The sequence below is a fragment of the Mobula birostris genome, chromosome X (genome assembly GCF_030028105.1).
Source record: "Mobula birostris isolate sMobBir1 chromosome X, sMobBir1.hap1, whole genome shotgun sequence".
In the NCBI taxonomy this organism is placed as follows: Eukaryota; Metazoa; Chordata; class Chondrichthyes; order Myliobatiformes; family Myliobatidae; genus Mobula; species Mobula birostris.
This window is the reverse complement of record NC_092402.1, coordinates 36,233,024-36,258,509: the sequence shown is the minus strand read 5'-3', so window position 1 is coordinate 36,258,509 and position 25,486 is coordinate 36,233,024. Positions and strand designations below refer to the sequence as shown.

The 25,486-nt window shown below is 40.7% G+C and overlaps 1 protein-coding gene across 5 annotated transcripts in view; it reads right to left on the bottom strand.

The window, feature by feature from the left end:
* The window catches only part of LOC140191366 (MAGUK p55 subfamily member 2-like), a 585,916-nt gene that overhangs the window by 43,308 nt on the left and 517,122 nt on the right, over positions 1 to 25,486 (bottom strand). For all 5 annotated transcript variants that reach the window (XM_072248711.1, XM_072248713.1, XM_072248710.1 and 2 more), the window contains 3 exons: positions 23,536 to 23,688; positions 19,929 to 20,084; positions 6,698 to 6,925 (listed from right to left, as the gene is read on the bottom strand). In XM_072248711.1, the coding sequence (XP_072104812.1) occupies positions 6,698 to 6,925; positions 19,929 to 20,084; positions 23,536 to 23,688 (537 nt within the window). The remainder of the gene's footprint in view (positions 1 to 6,697; positions 6,926 to 19,928; positions 20,085 to 23,535; positions 23,689 to 25,486) is intronic.

Below are 25,486 nucleotides of genomic sequence, written 5' to 3'. Positions count from 1 at the left end.
TTGGTGGGCACCATGCTTGCTCGCACACTTCTTTGCCTCATTGGAGGGCATGGCTGTGCATGGTTGCCTCCTGCTTTCTCCTCCCCATGGCCTCACCTCACATGGCAGGGGACATCCCTGGCCAGGATGCCCCACACGGCCATGCATCAAAGACAATTGACGTCCAACTAATCGAGCCAAACAAATTAAACATCTAAATTGTAATGATGTATAAACTATATTTCATTTCCAATTAAAATTTCATGATTAATCATCATGGCAAGACAAATTTGCAGCCTTTGCATGAATCAATTAGCACTTTTTCGGCATTCCTGTAGTGAATCAAAATGGCTGTAATAATAACAAAATAATTATAAGGAAGTAGAAAATCACAAATGAGTTTCAATTAATGCTATAGCTGTTAGAGTGAGTTTTTTAGGTAGATGATTTGTTAACACTTAAATGACCTTGGCCACCAGACTTCTATTTTAACTGTCTGACAAAGGACTGTCGACTGAGTCCACCACAATGGGCTTCCTAAAAGGTGTGAATACCAGATGCTTCTGGCGCCATAGTTTGACCTAATGCTGTAGTTTCAAAGACAGTATTATCTATACATTATAAATATTAATTGTCTTCTATGTTAGCACGGGAAATGCCAAATAAATGTATCATAGACTTAACTTACATTCCTAAAGGCTGTGGATACCAACCAGACACGTTGGCGTCGGAAGGAAAGGATGGTGTGATATTTTGTATGTAGCTTCAAGAGAAAGCATTGTCTATGCATTGTCTATAACTTTTTAAGTAGTGATTGCCTTTGTGTTTAGCATATAAATATCGAGCCCACATTGAGCTAGCAGACCTTTCTGCGGAAAGTGTCTCCGTCCATAAGATGCCTGCTTGTTGTGTCGAATAAAGAAGCTGCTTTGTATCTACCAGTGACTCTGTCTCTCCGGTGATTTCATCCACGTTACAACAATAGTTTTCCATTTGCAATAACTTTTCTCTCCTTGTCTCTGCCTCTTTCTCTTTTTATAATGCTCCTTAAAGTCTGTCAAGCCTTCAGTTATTTTCCTTTGTAGCTCAGTTTCACAGAACATTCTAGAACAGTAGACCACAGGAACAGGCCTTTCAGCCCATGCTGTCTGTGCCAAGAATGATGCCAAATTAAAATGAGCCCTTCTACTTGTATACGATCTATATCCCTCCCTTCCCTGCGTATTCATGTGCCTATTTTGAAAAACACTATTGTACCATCACCCCTTGACACTAAAGAAAACTTTCCCTACACAGCTGCATCTAACTTTGTCCCTCTCTCCTTCAAGCTACACCCTTAGATTTTTGCATTTCTTTCCTACGAAAAAGATTCTGCTTGTGTATCTTATCTATATCTCTGATATTTCGTTAAACTGCTATCAGATCTTCTCTCCTCAGCATCTGATGCTCTAGAGACAACAACCTCTCCTTGGAGTTAATACCCTCTAGCCCACGCAGCATCCTGGTAAGCCTCTATCAATACCCTCTAGCCCACGCAGCATCCTGGTAAACCTCTGTCAGCACGCTCTCTAAAGCCTTCACATCCTTCCTGTAGTGAGGTAACCAGAACCACATGCAATACTCTAAGTGCAACCTAACCAAGGTCCTATAAAATTGCCTCATATAAAACTGTTTGATCAAATGAAACCTTGGCCATTTTACTATATTTTAAATGTATTAAATACATGCAGGTTGTGATCTTACTCACCACTCTGAAAAGCAGACATCCACCTGCCATCTTTGTATTTCTTCAAAAGAAGCTAAACTGTTGCATTGCTCCTCTCTTTGGACACTAACTTTAGCAGTACAGACACATGGCCTCCAGAAGCCTTACGCCACTATTCACCCTCAGTCTTTTCATATCAAATACCAGAAAACTTTTGAGTATACCCAGCTAATGCCTAAGACCGATTGGTCATCAGACAGAGGTGTAATTTCCAGTGGAAGTCAATGGATGATGATCACTTTTGGAAAACAATGATACTTTATACTTTTTCCAGCTCAAATGTACAATAGCTCACTGCAGCACTTTCAAGTGGAATCAACTGATTCACTAGAAACCAGGGTTTATGTAGGAATGTTCTCTAAAAAAATATTTTCTCGAATATTTGTAATCATTATATGCATTCTGCTTACATTAATATAATCATTATTCAAGAACTTACTTAAAGCTTCAGTACTAAATGAGTCAATGGCTGAAATAATATCAAAGAAAAATTTCTCCCATGACTGCTTTAGCTAATCCATTTATTAGAATTTTGATGCAAAATTAATCCTCTAGATAAATTCCAGTCAATAATTAAAATCTTAAGTCATTTGAATATAGTAGGCACGAATGACTGAAAACGTTGCAGTTTGATGGTTGCTGAATAGCCATATTTGCATAGTAATTTTGATCTGCAATGCTTGATGAAACTATGGATTATAACCATTAGTTCATTTTCCTTACATCAATACCCAGGCTCATTCATTGTAATTGATCTCAGCCCACTTTTATCAACCTCATATTAGTAGAGTCACCATTATTATATTATTTCTTATACTTTCCTTTGGGACACAGAGTGCTCTGTTTGCACCTGCTTTCTAAAATGGCTGCTCCAGTGCCATTTAACTTTTCATTCACTTGAGAATCTGGGTTTCTAAGCAAATCGCACACTTTTGTATCTACGAGCACCAAACAATCTGCTGGAGGAAGTCAGCATGTTGAGGAGCGTCTGTGAGAGGAAAAGGATTGTTGATGTTTTGGGTCAAAACCCTGCATTAGGACTCTATATGAAATGTGTGATTTCCACATGACATAGTCCTGCATGGTGATTGGTCCAGAAAGTTAATGCACAAAGGACCTGGGACACATTGCAAAACTTGATCCAGAATTGGCTGGATGATAGGAAGCAGAGGGTAAGGGTGGACGTGTGTTTCTCTGACTGGAAATCTGTGACAAGTAGAGTTCTGCAGGGCTCTGTGCTGGGACTTTCGTTGTTTGTAATATAACTGACTTGGAAGGGAACGTAGGGTAAAATTACCATGTTTGGAGATAAAATGCAAAGTGGCGGGGTTGTGCTTAGAGAGGAAGGTTGTCTAAGGATACAGCAGGATATACACTCAGTGGCCAATTTATTAGGTACACTTGCACGTTAATGCAGATATCTAATCAGCCAATATTGTGGCAGCAACTCCATGCATAAAAGCATGCAGGCATGGTCAAGAGGTTCAGTTGCTGTTTAGACCGATCATCAGAATGGAGAAGAAATGTAATCTAAGTGACTTTGGCCATAGAATGATTGTTGGTGTCAGAAGGGGTGGTTTGAGTATCTCAGAAACAGCTGATCTCCTGGGATTTTTATGCTCAATCTCTAGAGTTTACAGAGACTGATGTGTAAAACAAGTGAGCGACATCTAGTGAGCGGCAGTTCTGTGAGCAAAAGCACCTTGTAAATGAGTGAGGTCAGAGGTGAATAGCCAGAGTGGTTCAAACTGACAGGAAGGTGACAGTAACTCAAATAATCTCACATTACAACAGTGGAGTGCAGAACAGCATCTCTGAACACACAACAGACCAAACCTTGAAGTGGATGGGCTACAACAGCAGAAGACCACAAACATAAACTTGTGGCCATTTTATTAGGGACAGGAGGTAAAACATTGGTAGACCACATTTAGAGCATTGTGTGCAGTTCTGGCCACCACACTACTGGAAAGATGTGACAGCATTAATAAGAATACAGAAAAAAAAATCACCTGTATGTTGCCTGGAACAGTGGGGGGCAGGGGGTTGTAGTTATAAGGATAAATTGGATTGAGTAAGTTTACTGGAATGTAGAAGACTGAGTGGTGATCCTATTGAGGTTAATAAAATTATGAGGGTATTGATAGGATGGATCTTTTGCCTAGGCCATGTGGGGCAGATTTATTCTCCTTTCCAGCAGGTAAGAATGCTTTTATGAGATCAAGCACTTCCACAATGAGGTTTATTGAGTACCGATGGAGTCTAATGCGATCTGAAAACCACATTCCTAAATTTAAGCAAATGAAACTGTAAAGGTATGAGGAGTGAGATGATAGAATAGGGAATGTCAATAAAATGCATGATGATGAATAGACAATGATTAACATTTAAGGCATGTATGTAGGAAATGCAATAGTTGAACAAATGTAAAAGGATAAGTAGTCCAACGTATCTTACAAATGAAATTAAGGACAGGATTAGATCCAAAAAAAAGCATGCAAAGTTGCCAAAAAAAAGCCACAAGCCAGAAATTTGGAAGCAGTTTAGAATTCAATATAAAAGTGTGAGGAGGTTGGGATTAAAAGAGGAAAATAAGAGAAAAAGAATGTGACAGTAAACATACAAGGATGTGCACGTGGATTTTTAGGTGGTCCTTCATGATGACCCACTTAAGAAATTGGTATAAAGCATGTGTGATTGGGTAATATACGTCAAACAATGAAACTGGTTAACAGACAGAAAAGTAGGTATCTGTTACCATGTACTACTTTGAGATTCATTTTCTTGCAGGGAATTACAGGGAAAAAAGAAATACAATAGAATTTTACAAAAAACTATACATAAACATTCAAAGACTGAAACAACCAATGTGCAAAGAAGACAAACTGTGCAATTAATATAATACTGAGAACATGAGTTGTAAAGAGTCCTTGAAAGAAAGAATGTAGGTTGCAGGATCAGTTCAGAGTAGTGGTGAATGAAGTTATCCACACTGGTTCAGGAGTCTGATGGTTGGAAGGTAACAACTATTCCTGAACCTGGTGGTGTGGGATCTAAGGCTTCTGTACCCTCTCCCTAATTATCATGGTCCGGTCCGTGAAATCTGAATTCCGGTTCACGGTCCGGTCCATCGACCCTTGCTCCAGGTTTTCCTGTCTACCCTGTTTCTGTTCTTGTTGAGCTCTAATTGAGGCAGCTGATGCTCATTGGGGCTGGCTGGATAAATACCTAAGAGACCAGGGTGTGGCTGCTGGATTCTTCTTGTCCTTACTCCTTGTATCCCTTCCTCTGCCTTCTGTTTCCTTGCCTGTAGCCCTGCCTTGTCTTGCCGGTAACTCTCGCCTCGCCTGAAGTTCTCGTCTCGTCTCGCCTTGCTTTGCCAGAAGCCTTGCCTCGTCTTGCCAGTAACTCTTGCCTCACCTGAAGTTCTCATCTCGCCTTGCATTGCCTGAAGCCTTGCCTTGTCTTGCTGGTAACTCTCGTCTCGTCTTGCTGGTAACTTTCGCCTCGTCTCGCCTGCAGTCTTGTCCTGGAGCCACCCTGTACCTAGCTCCCTTCCTGTCCCTTGCCTCCATCGGGTAAGCCGGGCCGTATTGCCGTTACCTGCGGTTGGTTCTGTCCCTTCCTGTCCCTTGCCTCAGTCAGCTGGTGATCCGTGCCCTGCCCAGGAGTACCGCACCCTGCCCAGGAGTACCGCGCCCTGCCCAGGAGGAGCCTCTAGCCTCCGGCCTCCAATCAAGTCTCCAGCCTCCAGCCTCCTGCCAAGCCTCGCCTCAAGTCTCTAGCCTCTAGCCTCCTGCTAAGCCTCGCCTCAAGCCTGAAGACTCCAGCTTCCTGCCTCCTGCCAAGCCTCACCTCTGGCCTCTAGTCTCAAGCCTGAAGACTCCAGCCTCCTGCCTCCTGCCAAGCCTCGCCTCGAGTCTCTAGCCTCTAGCCTTAAGACTCCAGCCTCTTCCTGCCTGCCAGCCAAGCCTCGTCCTTGCCTAGTTCTGGGGTCCAAGCCAGAGGCAAGACCCAGGTACTGGGTCCTTGTCCAGTCTCTGGCTCGGAGTCCAAGCCCAGGCTCCTAGCTCTCTTGTCCAGTCCTGTTCCGGGTTCCCGGTTTTGTGTCCATCTCCTTGCCCTCACCCTGTATCCTAGTCCTGTCCCTAGTACTTCAGTGTCTGTGTCTTGCACTTGGGTCCATTCCCAGCCACCACCATATGACACTAATGATAATAGCAAGATGAGAGCAGGCCTGGATAGTGGGGGTCTTTGATGATGGATGTTGCTTTCTTGTACTCAATAGTGCAGAGAGCTTTCCCTGAGTTGGACTTGGCTGTATCCACCATTTTCTGTAGCCTTTTCCATTCCTGGGCATTGTTGTTTCTATACCAGGCCATGATGCAATCAGTTAGGATACCCTCCACTGTGCTTCTATAGAAGACTAAGATGAGGGAAATGTATTTACTCAAAGGTTGGAGGACCTGGTGAATTACTTACCACAGAAACAGGTGGAGAGCATGTTGTTGAATATGTTTAAAGAGGTGGATCGATATCTCAGCATGAAAGGCATCAAAGATATAGGAAGAGCAATTAACTGAGGTTCAGCCATGATCAAGTGGACTGGAAGTGCAGCCTCAAAGGGCCAAGGAAACTATTCCTGCTCTTTGGCTCTTAACTTCTATATTAAAGTTGATCTTAAACCTGTTACCATCAAATTGATACTCTTTTAGCCCCTTTTAACCTATCCTCTGTTCACCTTTTCTCATCCATTTTCATTTTATCTTTGCACTTTCATTGTTTTCGAATTCCACACAGCTTGGTTGATCACTCACATATCTATTAAGCAAATCCCTAAGCTGGTCCTCGGACTAATGATGCAACAAAAATAAACTCCCAGATTGAAAAATTGTCACTGAATTGTTCATAACATTTGGATTAGCAAATGAATAGAATAACTATAGTTCTTACCTGGCGTGGAGGATGTGGTTCCTGATAGCTAGGTAGGATCTTAAGGATGACACTTCCACTGGCATTCTGGAGCATTTCCTGCAAGACCTTTGGATCATTCCCAACCTCTTTTCCATTCACCTCCTTGATGATGTCCCCCACATGTAGCAGACCTTGTTGGTCAATCATGCCTCCATGAAGAATTCGCGCAATCACAAGTTCACTGTTTTCAACCCTGAATGTTACACCCTGGAGAGAAGTATTACTGCTTATTATTGACTGACAGTCAGGCCTTCTACAAAGGTATTTCTTTGTTATAAATGAGAAGATTTTGTAATTCAAAGAAGTAACACAATACAGTACTTAAAAGAGTACATTGACACATTGAATAGCTGTTCATTTCTCTAAGCTTATCATTTTATTCACTTAAAAAGATGGCTTAAAATGCCATTCAAAAAGGTGATTTAAAATGCCATTCACCACAGCTCCTGAGGAGATATTGGATTGTGTAGAATTGATTGAATTGACTTATTTCTTACATCCTTCACATATGAGGAGTAAAAACCTTTAAGTTACGTCTCCAACTAAATGTGCAATGTGCAGTCATAGTAATTTATAATAAATAGAACAGTCAATGTAATATAGAGTACATTCAAGTCAGCGTGAGTTCATCAGTCTGATGGCTTGGTGGAAGATGCTGTCCAGGAGCCTGTTGGTCCTGGCTTTTATGCTGCGGTACCGTTTCCCGGATGGTAGCAGCTAGAATAGATTGTGGTTGGGATGGCTTGGGTCCCCAATGATCCTACGGGCCCTTTTTTACACACCTGTCCTTGTAAATGTCCTGAATCATAGGATGTTCACAACTACAGATGCGCTGGGCTGTCCGCACCACTCTCTGCAGAGTCCTGCGATTGAGGGAAGTACAGTTCCCATACCAGGCAGTGATGCAGCCAGTCAGGATGCTCTCAATTGTGCCCCTGTAGAAAGTTCTTAGGATTTGGGGGCCCATACCAAACTTCCTCAACCGTCTGAGGTGAAAGAGGCACTGTTATGCCTTTTTCACCACACAGCTGGTGTGTACAGACCACGTGAGGTCCTCAGTGATGTGGATGCCGAGGAACTTGAAGCTGTTTACCCTCTCAACCCCAGATCCATTGATGTCAATAGGGATTAGCCCATTTTCATTCCTCCTGTAATCCACAACCAATTCCTTTGTTTTTGCGACATTGAGGGAGAGGTTGTTTTTATACCACTGTTTCAGAGAGATGACTTCTTCCCTGTAGGCCACCTTGTTATTGTTTCAGATAAGGCCAATCAAAGTAGTGTCGTTGGCAAATTTAATTAGCAGATTGGAGCTGTGGGTGGCGATTCAGAGGGAGACAGAGTTTAAAAGAAGCAAGCAGGGCAGTCAGTACATTTTGCATGCCACAGTTCCTGAGGAGACATCAGATTACATATAGGGAAGGGGAGCGTAAAGGAGCGAGTGGGGGCAGTCAGCATATTTTGCACACCACAGTTCCTGAGAAGACATTAGATTGCCCAGTGGAGGAGAGTTTAAAAGAAGCAAGCAGGGGCAGTCAACACATTTTGCGCACCATAGTTCCCGAGAAGACATTAGATTGCATAGTGGGAAAGAGAGTTTAAAAGAGGCGAGCGGGGGCAGTCAGCACTTTTTGCGCATCGCAGTCCCTAAGGAGACAATAAATTGCGCATAATTAGGCACTTGGCAAGGTCCAATAAAAAGAAGTTAAGTTTAACTGTTCCACCATTGTGTGAGTGGGCCAGTGTTAAGAGTGGGAAGTTGAGGGTTTGGTTCATTGAGGCTTCAGCAAGGAGAGGCGTAGGCCATAGGTAGATTTTTGTTTCATTATTTATTCTTTCTTTCTTATTGCACATTTAAAGCAGTTGGAATGCCGGACAGGATAGTTGAATGCTCTTCTGGGAAGGCAGGGAGACCTCCAGTGTCACAGTTCCTAACAGATCATGTTAAGGTGTTGGAGCTGGAACTGGATGAACTCCAGATTGTTTAGGAGGCTGAGGGGTTGATAGACAGGACATACAGGGATGTAATTACACCAAAGGCGCAGGACACAGGTAACTGGATGACCGCCAGGAGGGGGAAAGGTAGCCTGTGCAGAGTACCCTGTGGCCATTCCTCTCAACAACAGGCATACTGCTTTAGATACTGTTGGGAGGGATGATCACATAGAGGAAAGCACAGCGGTTAGGTCTTTTGCACAGAGTTTGGCTCTGTTGCTCAGAAGGAAAGGGGGTGGGGAAGAGGTGAGTTGTGGCGATGGGGGGTTCATTCGTTAAGGAGGCTCTGTGGATGAGAATGAGGTTTCCAGATGGTATGCTGCCTCCCAGGTGCCAAGATCAGGGACATCTTGGATTGAGTCCACAAATTTTTATGTGGGAGGGTGAGCAGCCAGATTTCATGGTCCACATTGGCACCAATAACAAGGGTAGGAGGGGTGACGAGGTCCTGCAAAGTGAATTCAGGGAGTTCGGTGCTAAGTTAAAGGACAGGACCTCCAGGGTTGTGATCTCAGGATTGCTACCCGTGCTACATGCCAATGACGTGAGAAATAGGAAGATCATACAGTTTAACATGTGACTAAGGAGATGGTCCAGGAGGCAGAGCTTCAGATTTTTGGATCATTGGGCTTTCTTCCAGGGAATGTGAGACCTAAACAGAAGGGACGGTGTGTACTTGAACTGGAGGGGGGTAATATTCGAGCGGGAAATTTTCTGAGTGCTGTACGGTGGGGGGTGGTGGGGAAGATTTAAACTGGAATTACAGTGGGATGGGAGCCAGAGTTCCAGAGGAGATAGTGGAGTGGTTGTAGGGAAAGATGTATCAGAAGGTTGAGCATGAAGGGACTAATGTTCTGAACTGCACATATTTCAATGCAAGGAGTATTGTAGGAAAGGTGGATGAGCTTAGGGCTGGATCAACATATAGAATTATGACATTGTAGCCATTTTTGAGACTTTGTTGCATGAGGGACAGGACTGGCAGTTCAATATTCCGGGTTTCCATTCCTTTAGACGTGGTAGAGCAGGAGGGATTAAAGGAGGTTAGTTGGTATTAACAGTCATGGAAAATGTCAGAACAGACTGTAGAGCTTATCTAGTGAGGCTTTATGGATAGGACTGAGGAATAAGAAAGGTACAACCACGTTAACAGGATTACATTATAGACCATCCAATAGATGCATGATATAGAGCAGAGGCCCCCAACCTTTTATGCACCACGGACCGGTTTAATATTGACAATATTCTTGCGGACCAGCCAACCGGGGGCGGGGGGGGTGGGGTGTTCAAGTAGGGTTAAACTCACCTCAACATGTCTTTTACAGTTAGGGTTGCCAACTTTCTCACTCCCAAATAAGGGACAAAAGTAGCAGTCAAATCCTGACGAAGGGTCCCGGCCCGAAACATCGACTGTACCTCTTCCTATAGATGCTGCCTGGCCTGCTGCGTTCACCAGCATTTTTTGTGTGTGTTGTCGGGACACTTGTGTTTACCCCGAGAAAGACTACCATGACCATGAAGCCTTGCGCGGGCATCTGCGTGCGCATGCGTGACGTGCGCATATGTGACGTGCGCATGCGCGTACGTGCCAATTTTTTTTCCACATATCAGTTTTGGCTTAATCTTCCTGGCTATGCTGTACATACATTATTTCTACTTTATATAGGGCTGTGTATTTATCATATCATTCCTGCTTTTACTATATGTTAGAGTTATTTTAGGTTTTATGTGTTATTTGGTATGATTTGGTAGGTTATTCTTTGGGTCTGGGAACGCTCAAAAATTTTTCCCATATAAATTAATGGTAATTGCTTCTTCGCTTTATGCCATTTTGGCACGAAAGGTTTCACAGGAACACTCTACCTTAGCGGGGGAAATACGGGACAAGGGTGGTCCCATATGAGACAAACCAATTTAGCCCGATATACGGGATGTCCCGGCAAATACGGGACAGTTGGCAACCCTATGTTCAAGTTCAACAGTGTGTGACAGGGAATGAGGAAAGGTGCAGCTGACTCATATCGTTTCCTCGCGGCCCGGTAGCACATGCTTTGCGGTCCGGTACCGGTCCGCGGCCTGGTGGTTGGGGACCGCTGATATAGAGGAGCAATTTTGTAGAGAGATTGCAGCCTGTTGCAAGAAACATATGGCTGTGATCGTTGGTGTTTTTAACTTTCCACATATTGACTTGGACTCCCATACAGTAATAGGGCTGGATGGAAAAGTGTTTGTCAAATCTATTCAGGAAATTTTCCTTAATCAGTACATACAAGTCCCAACTAGAGAGAGTGTGTGACTAGGTCTAGTAGGGAATGAGGCAGGGCAAGTGACAGAAGTTTGTAGAGGGAAAGACTTTGCATCTGTTGATCATAATGTCATTAGTTTCAAGGTAATTATGGAAAAGGACAGGTCTGGTCCACTGGTTGAGATTCTAAATTGGAGAAAGGCCAGTTTTGATAGTATCAGAAAGGACTTGGCAAGAGTGGATTGGAACAGGCTGTTTTCTGGCAAAGATATACTTGGTAAGTGGGAAGCCTTTGAAAATGAAATTGTGAAAGCATAGAGTTTGTATGTTCCTGTCAGAATAAAATACAAGGATAATGGGTTTAAGGGATGTTGGTTTTCGAGGCCCAGGTTAAGAAACAAAAAGGTGTAGGCAGACAGGAACAAATGAAGTACCTGAAGAGTATAAGAAATGCAAAGGAATACTTAAGAAGGAAATCAAAGGCATGACAGTGCTCTAGCAGACAAGGTAAAGGAAAACCCTAAGGAATTCTACAGATAGATTAAGAACAAAAGGATTGCAAGGGACAAAATTGTTCCTCTGGAACATCAAAATGGTAATCCATGTGTGGAGCCAAAAGAGAAGCAGCAGAGTTAAATAGATCTTTTGCATCTGTATCTTCTTGGGAGATGGACACAGATTCTATAGAAGTGAGGCCTATACAGACCCTATACACAGGATCCATGACCTTGCTGCTGATTTGCCTCACATCGATAGACTCTGTGTCCATCTACAGAGGAGGAGGTGGTTTCTATCTTGAGGAAAATTAAGGTGGATAAATTCCCAGGGGCTGACAAGCTGCACCCTTGGACCCTGAGGGAGGCTAATGCAGAAATTGCAGGGGCCCTAGCAGAGATAGTTAAATTATCCTTAGCGACAGGATAGGTACCAGAGGATTGGAGGATAGATAATGTTGTTCCACTGTTTAAGAAAGGCTCTAAACATAAGGCGGGAACTTATAGGCCGGTCAGCCTGACATCAGTAGTGGGAATGCTATTGGAAGGTATTCTAAGGGACTTGGTATATATTTGGATAGACAGGGACTGATTACAAATAGTCAGCATGGCTTTGTGCATGGTAGGTCATGTTTCAGCAATCTTTCCAAGTTTTTTGAGGAAGTTACCTGGAATATTGATTAAGGAAAGCCAGTGGATGTTCTCTACATGGACTTCAGTAAGGGCTTTGATAAGGTCCCACATGGGAGGTTGGCCAAGAAGGTTAAGTTACTTGGCATTCAGATGAGGGAGTAAATTGGATTGGACATTGTCATCGTGCGAGAAGCCAGCAAGTGGCTTTAGATGGTTGCCTCGCTGACTGGAGGCTTGTGACTAGTGGTATGCCACAGGGAACAGTGATGGATCCATTGTTTGTCATCTATGTCAATGATTTGGATGATAATGTGGTAAAATGGATCAGTGAATTTGCAGATGACACAAAGATTATGGGTATAGTGGACTAATGAAAACTATCAAAACTTGCAGCGGGATCTGGACCAGCTGAAAATGGCAAATGGCATTTAATATAGACAAGATTGAGGTGTTGCACTTTGGGAGGATCAATCAGGGTAGGTCTTAACACAGTGTGCAGTAGGGCACTGAAGAGTGCAGTAGAAGAGAAGGATCTGGGAACACAGATCTATAATTCCTTGAAAGTAGCATCACAGGTCGGTAGGGTCATAAAGGAAGCTTTTGGCATATGGGCCTTCATAATTTAGAATATTGAGTACAGAAGTTGGGGTGCTATGTTGAAATTGTATAAACCATTGAGAAGCCTAATTTGGAGTATTGTGTGCAGTTTTGCTCTCCTACCTACGGGAAAGATGCAAATAAGACTGAAAGAGTGCAGAGAAAATTTACAAGGATGTTGCCAGGACTGGAGGATCTGAGTTATAAGTAAAGGTTGAAAAGTTTAGAACTTTATTCCCCAGAAGGTAGAAGATTGAGGAGAGATTTGACAGAAATATGAAAAATTATGAGTGGTACAGATTGGGGTAAATGCAACCAAGCTTTTTCCACTGAGGTTGGGTGGGACTACAACTACAGGTCATGGATTAAAGATGAAAGGTGAAATGTTTGACGGGAACATGAGGGGGAATCTTCTTCACTTAGAGTATAGTGAAATTGTGGAAAGAGCTGCCAATGCAAGTGGTGAATGTGGGTTTAATTTCAACACAAGAGGAATTTGGATCGGTACATGGATGAGAGGAGTATGATCTGGGTGCAGGTCAATGGGACTAGGCAGATTGATGGTTCAGCATGGTCTAGATGGGCTGAAGGGCCTGTTTTTATGCTGTAGTGCTCTATTATTCTATGTGACCAGCTCAGACTGTTACATACTGTTAGCATTTAATCTGACCTTGCATCAAGCAACTGTGTTTCCTCATGCAGGTCGAATCTAATTCCTGAATTAGCTTTCATTATTCCAAAATTGAAAAAAAATACACTTATCTAGTCTACTTAAATAAAAATTAAGCAAATGTTTGAAAAGAATTTAATAAATAAAAAACCAACCCGTGCTCAAAGAAAACAATTGCTAAAGGTGAAATTGAACTCTGCCAGTGCTATTGCACTGTACAACGTGTGCAGCAACTTTTAAAAGAGAAATGTATAATGAATGCAGTTATTTCTGTATGGAACACATTATTTCAGTAGGACTTTATATGGCATTGGTTAGACCACACTTGTATTGTGACCAATTTTTGGCACCTTATCTAAGAAAGATCTGCTGGCATTTGAGAGGGTCTGTCCAGAAAAGGATTGTGAAAATGATCCCGGGAATGAAAAAGTTAAAGTATGAGGAGCCTTTGATGGCTCTATACCTAAACTCACTGAAGTTTAGAAGAATTGGGGTGGGATGGAGGGAACGTCATTGAAACTTACCGAATATTGAAAGGATTGGATAGAGTGGACTTGGACAGCATGTTTCTGATGGTGGTGGGGTGTCGGGGGGTTGGTGGAGAGCCTTGGACCAAAAGGCATAGCCTCAGAATACAATAATTTCCCTTTAGAACATAAATGAGGAGGAATTTCTTTAGCTAGGGGGTAGTGAATCTGTGTAATTTATTGCCACGGAGGTCAAGTCATTGAGTATATTTAAAGTGGAAGTTGATAGGTTCTTGATTAGTGAGGGTGTCAAAGACTATGGGGAGGAGAATGGGGTTGAGAGGGATAATAAATCAGCCACAGTGGAATAGTGGAGTATACTCGGTGGGCCACATGACCTAGTTCTGCTGCTAATGTTCTTATGGACTTTTACTCATCACACAGATATTGACGACTGATTGGTTGTAATACTATAGCTTTCTCTAAGAAGTCTATGGAGTTTTGCTGGACAGCAATATTCCAGAATAAGACATTGATGCTCAGTTAATACTTTTTGACAATGAGTGTGGGGATATTACAAGTTGCACACTTTATAAATCTGAGACATGGCACTCCCATGATGAAAGAAAGATATATTAAACAAAAACAAGAATCAGGTGAATTTGACAAAGGCAGCTGCATGCAGGCAAGGATTAAGACAGGAATGTGTCTGGAGAGCATTGGTTTCTGACCAGCTGGCTTATGGCGATTGATGAGATATATTGCAGTACTCCAGATGAGTTCAAGCAGCAGGAGTGCTGGGAAAATGGGAGGTTTCAGAGGGATACCTTTAGTCGGGTAGGGAATGATATCGCGAAAGAATGTGGAGTATTTGATCTGAGGATAAGTCCTTCAGTAGTTTATCCAGTTGTAGCTCCATGGAAGCTTATATGGCCTGACATAGACTGGCATTTGTTAGAGGTAAAAAGGAAAGAAAGATATAAAACAGATTTGGTAAATGCATTTAACTGTCATGTGATGGAAAAGTATAGTGATTATACTCACATTTATATGGATGGTGCGAAGGAACCTGCAACAGGAGTGACAGGGTTTGGGGTGGTCATACCAGCAAAAGAAATTGGAATCAGCAGAAGAACATCTAATAAGTTAGGAGTGTTTACAGTGGAGATGCTGGCGGTGTTGGTTGCGTTGCAATGGGTGCAGAAAGCCAGACAAGTCAAAGCATTGATATGTTCAGATTCATCCTCCGTTCTAGCAAGTTTAAGGTCTTTTCACACAAACAGTTGGCAAGATGTACTTTATGAAGTCCTTCAGTTAGTTACAAGGATTGCAAATCAGGGAGGTCAGGTAAAATTTCTATGGGTTCCAGCACATGTAGGGGTGAAGGGGAATGAGAGGGTGGATGAGTTGGCAAAGAGGGCGTTAAAGAAAGAAAATGTGGAAATGCACATTAGTATCAGTAAAGCAGAGGTTAAGTGTGTAATCTGGGAAAAAGTCAACCGGATGTGGCAAGAAAGATGGGACAGGGAGGGGAAAGGGAGGCATTTACATCAAATACAAAAGAGTGTTGCAGTTACTAGGGTAGGTAATGGAAACAGAAGAGAGGAAATTGTGTGGACTAGGTTAAGGCTGGGGCATTGTGCATTAAACAAAACATTGAAAATGATAGGGAAACACCAGACAGGATTGTGTGAGGAATGTCAGGAAGAGGAGTCAGTAGAACATGTAGTTCTGAGTTGCAGGAAGTATGGGATACAGAGAGAGATGATGAGAAATAAATTAAGGGAGTTGGGGATGCAGGAATTCACATTAAAAGGGTTGCTGGGCATGGGTGAGAGAGCACAAGTCTGGGTATTTTTAGCATTTTTAAGGGGTACAGGGGTTTTTTATAGAATATGATGAATGAATAGGATACTAGGATGGTCAAAGATGGGAGGGTGAAGTGTAGGTGTGTGTATGTGTGTGTGCGTGTGTGTGTGTGTGTGTGTGTGTGTGTGTGTGATTGGGTGAAGGGATTTAGAATGTATGTCTAGTGCACATTCTGGAGCAGAGGGTGGCGGTAATGCACCATTAAGCTGGATGCCAACCTCCGTAAAACAAGATACAGACAGACAGACAGACAGAGTTCAAGCAGTCACTGGTGAAATGCCTGAGATGTCAAAGATAAGTCACTGTTGTAAACTAGTTATGTATGGCCTAATTCTACATATCTTCCCTACACACAAATATCTAGAAGATATCGCCTTGGTGCTTGAATCAAGCCAAGAAAAATATTTATAGTGATATTTCTCTTGTTTTAAAAAATTTGCAAATCCTAAAATGTATTATTTACTGAAGCACTTGATTCAAAACTAATCACAGAACAATTTACTGAAGGATTACTTCATAATGCCCTGAAGGTCTCCAATTGTCTATCACAAGAAATTTTTGAACGAGCAAATATTTTGTGAGAAATATTAAACAGGACTGATATCTTATTTTACTAACTACAATGCAAACATTTCATAGTTTATTTCTAACTCTTTCACAAGTTTAGGATGCAATTTCCCCTTACTTATCTGGTATGTTTTGGGTTAAATAATCTTCAAAACAGAGGGGAGCTGTGGACTGTAACCTCTCAGTAAAATGGATGTTTATAATCTTTACTTCCCTTGATTTTTTTTTGCATCTCATTAGATTCTCATTTGTTGTGTTCCCTTCGGGTATTTTCTTCACAATTTTCTTTCCCTAACATGGGTTTTCTTAAATAGTTTATTCTCATATGGTAATAAGTAGATTCTGCAGAAACTTCTTGATTTCTACATAAAGTGTAAAAGAGATAAACTTACTATCATGGTACTCTGTTCATTACCTCAGCCGTGATGGCATCAGGTATTAGCAAGCAATGAGGCCAACACACCAACAACGTAATAACTTTAAAGATCCTAAAGTCAGGCCCCCCATCTGCTGAATGTTTCCACAATTTTCCATTTTTATTTCAGATTTCCAGTAACTGCAGCATTTTCCGGTTTTCATTTCCAATGTTGTATGTTGAGTGTTGGTGGTTGAGGAAGAGTATCAACCTTTTTGTGTTTGAAATATTTGATTGTTTTGCTTTGTAAACAACACATTTCAATTAGTGATTCTGGATCAGTTTTCTTCAAAATCTAAATTGCTGAAGGAGTTTCATTATCCAAAGTAGTATGACAATACTGCAAGGTAACAGTCTACAATATCTTAGTTTTGTGGAAATGTTGAGTAATTGTGATTCTACTTTTAAATTTTCATTAATTCTGACTGTTAGATGCAGCAGAATTAGAGGAATACAATACATAATAGAGTTTTTTTTCCTCTGCTAAATGTGACTGCAGTTCTTAAGAGAGCGAAGCGATCTCTCCCCTATCGCATAAAATGAAACATCACAGACCTTTAAACTTTTCTGTTCTATTCTCTGTGTCTCAGCCTCATTCTATAATAACACCAGTACAGGAGTTGTCAAGTGTTTGTAGGGAATGGGGCTGAGATACTGAGAAGATGAGCCTGGCTTTTGTATCTTTGTTAAGGGGGGGGGGGGTGGAGATTCCTCTTTTGGACAAAGCATTATGTGCCTAATAAATTACTTGACAGTACCATAAGTATTTCAAGTTCTCTTTTTTAAATCATAATTACTCACAAATCAAGTTGTAGGCTTTTTGTAACAGGAGTGCTGTACAATTCTGTCATGCTTGACAACTTCACTGCTGGTGTTAGCATGGAATGAGGCTGACACACTGCTACAGCAGGAAGGGTACATATGGCACACTGTCTCCTTTAACTTGTTACATATTATCCTGAGATTACAAGAAAATAAACATTTCTCTGGAACTTATCAGATATCCTATTTTAAACAGCTAATATCTTTGTCCTAAAAGGAGATAGAAGTTCAGCATGGTATAATAATAACTTACTAGCTTCGCCATGTATTTTTCTGACACATTTTTCAATTAAATATTTAAGAACTATTATATTTTGTAATGCTTTAGATCCTCATGGAATACATATGTTATTTTATTAACAAATTCTCAAACTCTGCTAATAACGGATTAGAATCTCATCCTGAATTTACAAACATTTTGAGACCAATAGGTTTATTTCATGCAGTATATTGGTTTCAGCTCCTTTTTAACTAAGTGAACTTTCATGATATTATAAGTATGAGGAGCTTGGTCAAAATTGCAGCAAGCCGGAGCAACAATAAGGCTTAAACTGATAGACAACATGTAACAACAGGCAGGTTGTTATTATTATTCTATTCTTATGAGAGTGTAAGGACTACTTTGTTACACCCAAGTGGATTATAGTTATCCAATTCTGAATCATGTACTGTATAAACCTAGGCATCACCATTGACCAGAAACTGGTGCGTTAGGCATCAAATTGGTTTAACTCTTAACTTCCCAAAGGTTTTCCATCATTTATTTGGCATGGAATATCTAGGCCTAAGCAATTTGTTTGATTGGTACCTGATTAAACAGAACTCCCTCCATAATCAAGATAATGTGAGCTTATTTACAAGCAAGGTAGCAGTGCCTTAAGTCCCTCTCCAAATCACATCCATCCTGACTTGGAAGTATATGGAATCTCAGTAATGTGGGGACAATAAGAATGTTGTTTCTCCACCATTTTTAAAGGTCACTTAGGGAGGGACAATGATTATCAGTCTCATTAACAATGCTTGCAGTCTTTGACTGCGTAAACAAAAAGTAAAGTGTTGCCATTGGCAACGCATCCCATGATTCACATTAGTATATTTCTTTTAAAACGATTATTTTCTATGCCAACAGAATGTAATTACGTTTTTAATCTGTGCTTCAAGATTCACAGAAACAATGGGCTAGAAATGAGGCTGTATGAGGTTACACAATTAAAAATGTATTTTTCATGGTATGAAACTCAGTGAAGTCTAATTCTGTGTTATTTTGTATCATTCCAGAAATGTGGTTGGTCAATTGCTAAGGGAGTTGTGCTTGAATATCTGACCCAATTTCTGAATCAGATTCACATCAGGTGAAATTATTTCCCCATACAACACCCATTTTGGATTGTTGCTGAGACAATTAGACCATGGTATTCCCATGTGCAAATACAACAGGGCACTCTTGGAACAATTGGGTTCTTATCCTCTCTGTGGCAGAAAGGGACTGATTTAAGGTAAGTTTGCTTATCTTCAATCTTTCAGCTCCTTTCTAAGCCTCTGGACTACTAATCTACCTCATGCCTGACCCCCATCACCCTGACTCTAACCTTTCAGTTTTCTCCAGCCTTATTCCCCATCTCTCAGCCTCCTTCTGCTCCCCCTGCCACCTGACACCCCACTGTCCCTGTAACGAGACAATGCTAACATTGACTTCAAAGGCCAATTCCCATACCTTCCCCTCCACACCTGCTGTCTGGATGGTTAAAGATTACAGGCTGAAAAATCTGCACTTAGATTCAAAAAGATTTTTTTCAATTTTATTGAAGCGTCTTAACCTGAGACATTAATTCTGTTTCTCTCTGCCCAGATGCCAACTGAACCACTGGGTGTCTCCACCATTTTCTGCTTGAATCTAAGATGGAAGCAGTATTGGTATCACCTACATTAAAGGTTTTAAAACTAAGTGCAAGCTCTTATCATGCTCAAAACCAGGCACTGGATGGCCCAATCTGGTCTATATTAGCCTTGGTATCATAGTGTGTACGATACCAAGGCCAATATAGACCAGATTGGGCCATCCAGTGCCTGGTTTTGAGCATGACAAGAGGTTGCACTTAGTTAAAACCTTTAATGTAGGTGATCCTTATGGTAGAGCACATATAAGGGCAGAAGTATCTGGTTCAACAGCAGACAAATGTACTTGGTGCCAAGGGATGAAGAACAGAGGAACATGAGAAGGTTTGAGATTGTTCTGCTTTTCAAACAGATGATGGCAAATCTGTGAAGTCACCCGCAATATTTAGTTGGAAAAATTTTGCTAATTTGGCACAATATCTTGAATAAACATTTTGCAAAAATGATGGATCATCCAATATCTTTAATACTGTATATTAAATATATGTACACACATACTGTATAACAATCTAAATTACATCTTTGGATCTCTGTACCTACCAAATGTTCACCCTTGACTTTGCGAATCCCCACCATTCGGACTGCATCAGGTGGGACAGGCTGATTGTTGAATGTAGAGTCCATAAAAGACTCTGGACTTGGGGGTGGAGTTTCATAGTTTTTGGAGGCGACAGAATCATGAGCTTCCAACAGAGACTGCAGGTAGAATTGGAGACAAATTTTATAATTCAACTTTTACAATAAGTATCAACACGCAGTCTTGAGACTCACATTTGTCTTAAGTATTACATTTACATAAACAAATGCAACATGAAAACACTGCAGACTTTAGAAATGTGAAATAAATCTTCAGATTTTCTCAGATTCGAGGCAGTGTTTTTGGGAGTGATGCACGTTACACACTTCAGTTCAATAAACCTGGTCTCCTGATGCAACATCTTTGATATTAAAGTGTTAATTTTTTGCTTTTTCTCCACGCATCCTGCCCGTTATTATTAATATATATTGTTTAATAAATAACAGAAAAACAAATGACGTTTTGAAGCAGGTTTATTATCATTGACATGTTGTGAAATTTGTTGGTTTGCAGCAGCAGTACAACACAAGACATAAAAGTTATTACAAGTAACAAAATAAATAAATTGCGCAAGAGACAAATAACAAGGTACCATTCATAAGTTCATTGATGGTGGAGGGGAAGAAGCTGTTCTTAAAATGTTGAGTTTTAAATTTGACCTATTAAAAAGAAATGACAACCTCTGCAATTCCACGTGATTTACTCAATAATCCTGCTGATTTGTAGAACAAGAGACATCTTTTCTTATTGCAACATCATCAAATACAACTGTCATTTGGACAACCATGAGGAATTCTGCAGATGCTGGAAATTCAAGAAACACACATCAAAGTTGGTGGTGAACGTAGCAGGCCAGGCAGCATCTCTAGGAAGAGGTGCAGTCGACGTTTCGGGTCGAGACGTCGACTGTACCTCTTCCTAGAGATGCTGCCCGGCCTATCATTTGGACAATCCTTTTCTGATGTACTGCTACTGCCCCAGGATGATGACATCAACAGGATCTAATTCACTGTTATCAGTCGGTTTAATTATTATGGTGATTTATGGGAGGATCTTTGTAGTTCAGGACTACTTAATCAGCTGTCACACTTTTGACGGCCATCAGTGAAATCCAGGATGTCTATTGTAGGTCTGAGACATTAGGACACATTTCACTATGAACCAACTTAAGTATGTTAACATTCTCACAATGTGAGCCAAAATCCACTTTCTTCTCAAGGCTCTATGTGGCAACAAACAGCTTACTCTTTTGTGGCATGCTAAATCTTCTTGCTTTCATTTCACACTTGACACCCGAAAGAACACAAGAAAACTGGAACAGGAATAGGCCTCCCTGCCCTGCTTGGCCTCATCTCCTCTTCTACACTGGTTCCCACCAATCCTTAATTTCCCAATCTACCGCCTTTAAATACTTCCAGTGATCTGACCTTTACAACCTGCCAAGACAGCAGATTCCACAGATTCACCATCCTCTTTAAGAACAAATTCCTATGCACCTCCGTTTTAAGTGACTAGCCCCTTATCTTGTAAACAGGTGCCCTCATTTCTGACTTGAGTGGAAAGATTTCACCATCTATCTCCTAGACTCCAAAGTATACACACCTATCATTTTTAGTTTTTCATGATGGAACAACCTCTCATCCTGGGAATTAGCCAGTGAATCTTACCTAAACTGACACCAGTGCTGGTATATCCTTTCTTCAATAGCTGAACAGTGACATATTGACTACCCCCTTCCATCTAATCTTCTGTCCTCACAGAAGGGAAATAGGCATGGGAACAATGAAATTACTGTCAAACTAAAGTACTCCACAGATGTTCCAGTTTGACTATATCATAATTGGCTATCTTCAGTCTTTAATATTTTAATTCTATGTTATCCAAGCAGAAATGCCAATCGTGTACCTTCCATTCAAGAGCTTAAGAGCTCCAGTGTTCCACAGTTGTTAATAGATCCAGCTGTGGTCTCAAAGCAACAATTTCTATAATGTGCTGCTTTCAGCCCCCCAAGTCTGTGGGTAAACACACCCTGTCACAAAATTGATTTCATTTACAGTTACTGCGGCATGTTTGTGTCAATCACTAAGAAGTGATTGGCATTGATTGCAATGTACAGAAATTAAAAATAAGACTCATCTCAAGGCAAAATACGTAATAAAGTCAGCAAATATGTAAAGTGTTTGGCATTTAGCTACAACGTTCTTAAACAATAAGAAATTATAATTTACTAGAATGTGTTGCTAAATCAGTGGTTCATGAGACATTTTGTGCATGAAGTCAGGTTGGTACAATGAGTATTATGTTTTCTGCTGCAAGTTGTCATTAGCTTAGCTCAACACAGATGAAAGATGCACACTTAGTGCCTCAACCCACAGCTAATATCGTGCTTTCCTGGAAAGTTTCTGGGGACTTTCTCCGAAAATCCTGTTTGTTCTACAGTTCCTTGTTCACAAAGCTGATAGTAGACAGAACAAGACCACTGAAAGGGAATGTTAACAAAGGTGATAATAATCGATGTTGACCAACAATTCCAGAAGAATCAAGTAGTACTGATGGATGGCAGGTCAAGGTTGATTATTTTTATCAATGAGTTTCAGCTCTTCACTGATATTCCTGATGATATGTGACATATCGACTCACGAATTGTCCAAACCTCACCAAGCACCTAAGGGATTCTATTTAGATAAGCAAGTAAATCTGGAAAGAGAAGCTGAAATTTGTGCTGACCGCCACGAAGCACATCCAGTTTTCATGGATAGACTTCAGAAAAGGATGTTTGCTGCTCCTGTTGGTCTGGTCTAGGCATGACTCAAAAGTCTACAACAGTGACCAAGCTGTTGATATTTAGAACATAGGCTGGGAGGGGAGAGTTCACATTATGAATTTCATTATCAATATCATTGAACTTTTGACTGCTAAAACTGTGCATGTGAAAACACAACAAAATAAAAATGAAGACATAAAGTAAACTTCTGGAAATACTCAGCAGATCAAGCAGCATCCCTGGAAAAAGAAAAAAGAGTTAATGTTTCAGGTCAGGAAGCCTTTGCCAGAACTGGATTTCTGACCTGAAATGTTAGCCCTGTTTCTCTTTCCACGGATGCTGCCTGACCTGCTGAGTGTTTAGAACATTTTCTGGTTTTATTTCAGATTTCCTGCATGTGCAGTGTTCTTGATCTACAACATAAAAAATGAAGTACAGAACATACAATAGTTAAGCAGCAATGAAGTGGGGAGTGCTGTGTAAAGAAGAGTGCAGCATTTTAATTTTTAATCTCAATATTTTATATATTTTCAGCAGAAAGATATACAAGGTGAAATTCTGTTCTGCCACCAGACTAATACCATTATTAAATGCCCAACGTTTCGGTAGTGATGTTAGTCACAATTCAAAAGATTGACTATGACTACTCGATAAAATCCATACTTTTTAAATAGTTCTTTTAATCTATGTATATGGTTAACATAGCCACCTAATATATCACAAATGAGATTTAATCAAGAACAAAATACATTTTAATTTCAGTAAAAGCAAGGAATAATCATTTAATTGTTGCAGTTGCTCTTTACCTGAAAGTGTGGTTCTTGGAGAATATGACTGAGTTCTGCTGCAGTATCATTCTCCTTGGCAATTGGAGTGATATCGTTAATGATCTCCTTCACCAACTCCAAGTTATTATCACGCACAGCTTCCAGCTTAGTGTCTTCCAGTTTCTCATGCGCCTATATGATAAAAATACATTTATTAATAACAGATATATGGAATATGATGGGAGATGTACAAAGTGAAAAGTTTGTAGGAAATTTCTGTAAAAGCTGTAGACATAAGAATTTATATTTAGGAAATTTCACAGTACATGCATGTAGATATAAGGAGATTAATCCTCTGTTCCCATATAAATATACAATGTACAACGACAATCAGAAATTTATTTTGGCTTTCAACAAAGGATGAATTAATTTAACTTGGATAGATAGTTTGCTTCAGAGCTATTGAGTTGCTTCCGGTTTAAGATGGCGCTGTTGAAGTACTTTGCCTACTTGCCGATAGCAAACAAAAGTAACTACTTTAATAATCACAATTTTTCTGGTAAATGATCACCATAATCAATAGCCTGTAACTTCCCTTTCAGAGTAGAACTGTTGAGCTGCCTGTATGATCTGGCATTCTTGTGGTGTGAACTGTAATCTTGAAGGTGCAGGATGGTTGTGACGTGGTGTGGTGTGTACAGGGCAAATTGAAGCATCAGGGACCGGGTCTGAGAGCAGGGAATGAGCCAACATTTGGCCGTCGATGCAGCAGACTTGGAGGCAAGTTGATGCTGTAGAACCAAGGCAGGGCAAGCAGAAGCCAGGCAGAGTCAACGTGGTGGGCCTGGGCTCGAGTGAATATTGAAGTGGCAAAGCCCAAGTCCAAGATTGAGAAACGGCTGCTTTCTGAGATGTGCTGAGCTGGGTCCACAACTCTTTGCAGTTTCTTATGGTCACAGTTGCCACATGAAGCCATTATGCATCTACATTGGATGTCTTCCCTGGTGCATTGATAGAAATTGGTAAGGGTTACGCTAAATCTCTTTAGAGTTCTGAGGAAGCAGAGCCATTGGTGAGCTTTCTTGGATATAGCAATTACATGGTTGGACCAGGACAGCCTATTGGTGAAATTCACTCCTTGTAACATGAAGCTCTTGATCCTCTTAACCCTAACACTATTAATGCACTGCAGACATTTACCATGAGCTTACAGAAGCAACAAGGAACCAACAAGCAGTTAAAATGTTCCAAGTTAATAGATGAACAAACATGTTTGGATGAAGAGGGAACCAAAGAATACAAAAAAAACACCAGACTTGTCTTCAGACTAATATTAATGGAAATCATCAGAGTAGTTCCAACTTCAAACAATCAGCAACTTGAAATAAAGTTTATCTCTGCACACAAATGGATACTGCTTGTAAAGAAAAAATAATTAGGAGAATACCGAAAGATTATCAACAAACATCTAACTCATCCTCTGATCCAGAAGTAATGCATTTTTCTTCTCTTGAACACCCTAAATACTTAGCTCACTTAGGTCTTCAATTATAAATGTAACTGACAAATACACATTATAGCAGGATACCTTTTTAAGAGAGTACTTCATCTCCCAATGACATTGACTTGACATTAAACTCCCTTAGACTGTTCAATTTTGAAAATTAATTTAAAATTTGAATGTAATTGTAATCTTCTAAATTATGCTTAATGGTAGTAGTCTAATATTGACTGAGTTAGTCTAATATTTGACTACATTTTACAGATATTGCAACAGCACAACTGTGAGAAAGGTACAACTTTCAGATAATATTTTATACATTTTACAAATAATGAAAATGGAAACAAATACAAAAGATAATGAGGGTTGAAGTACCATAAAATTTCAACTGAAATTAAAATACAGTATCTTACACTGCATGGTATGGAAAGGGCACTGCAGCAGACAGGAACGCTCTACAATGGGGAATCAAAACTGCCCAACCCATCA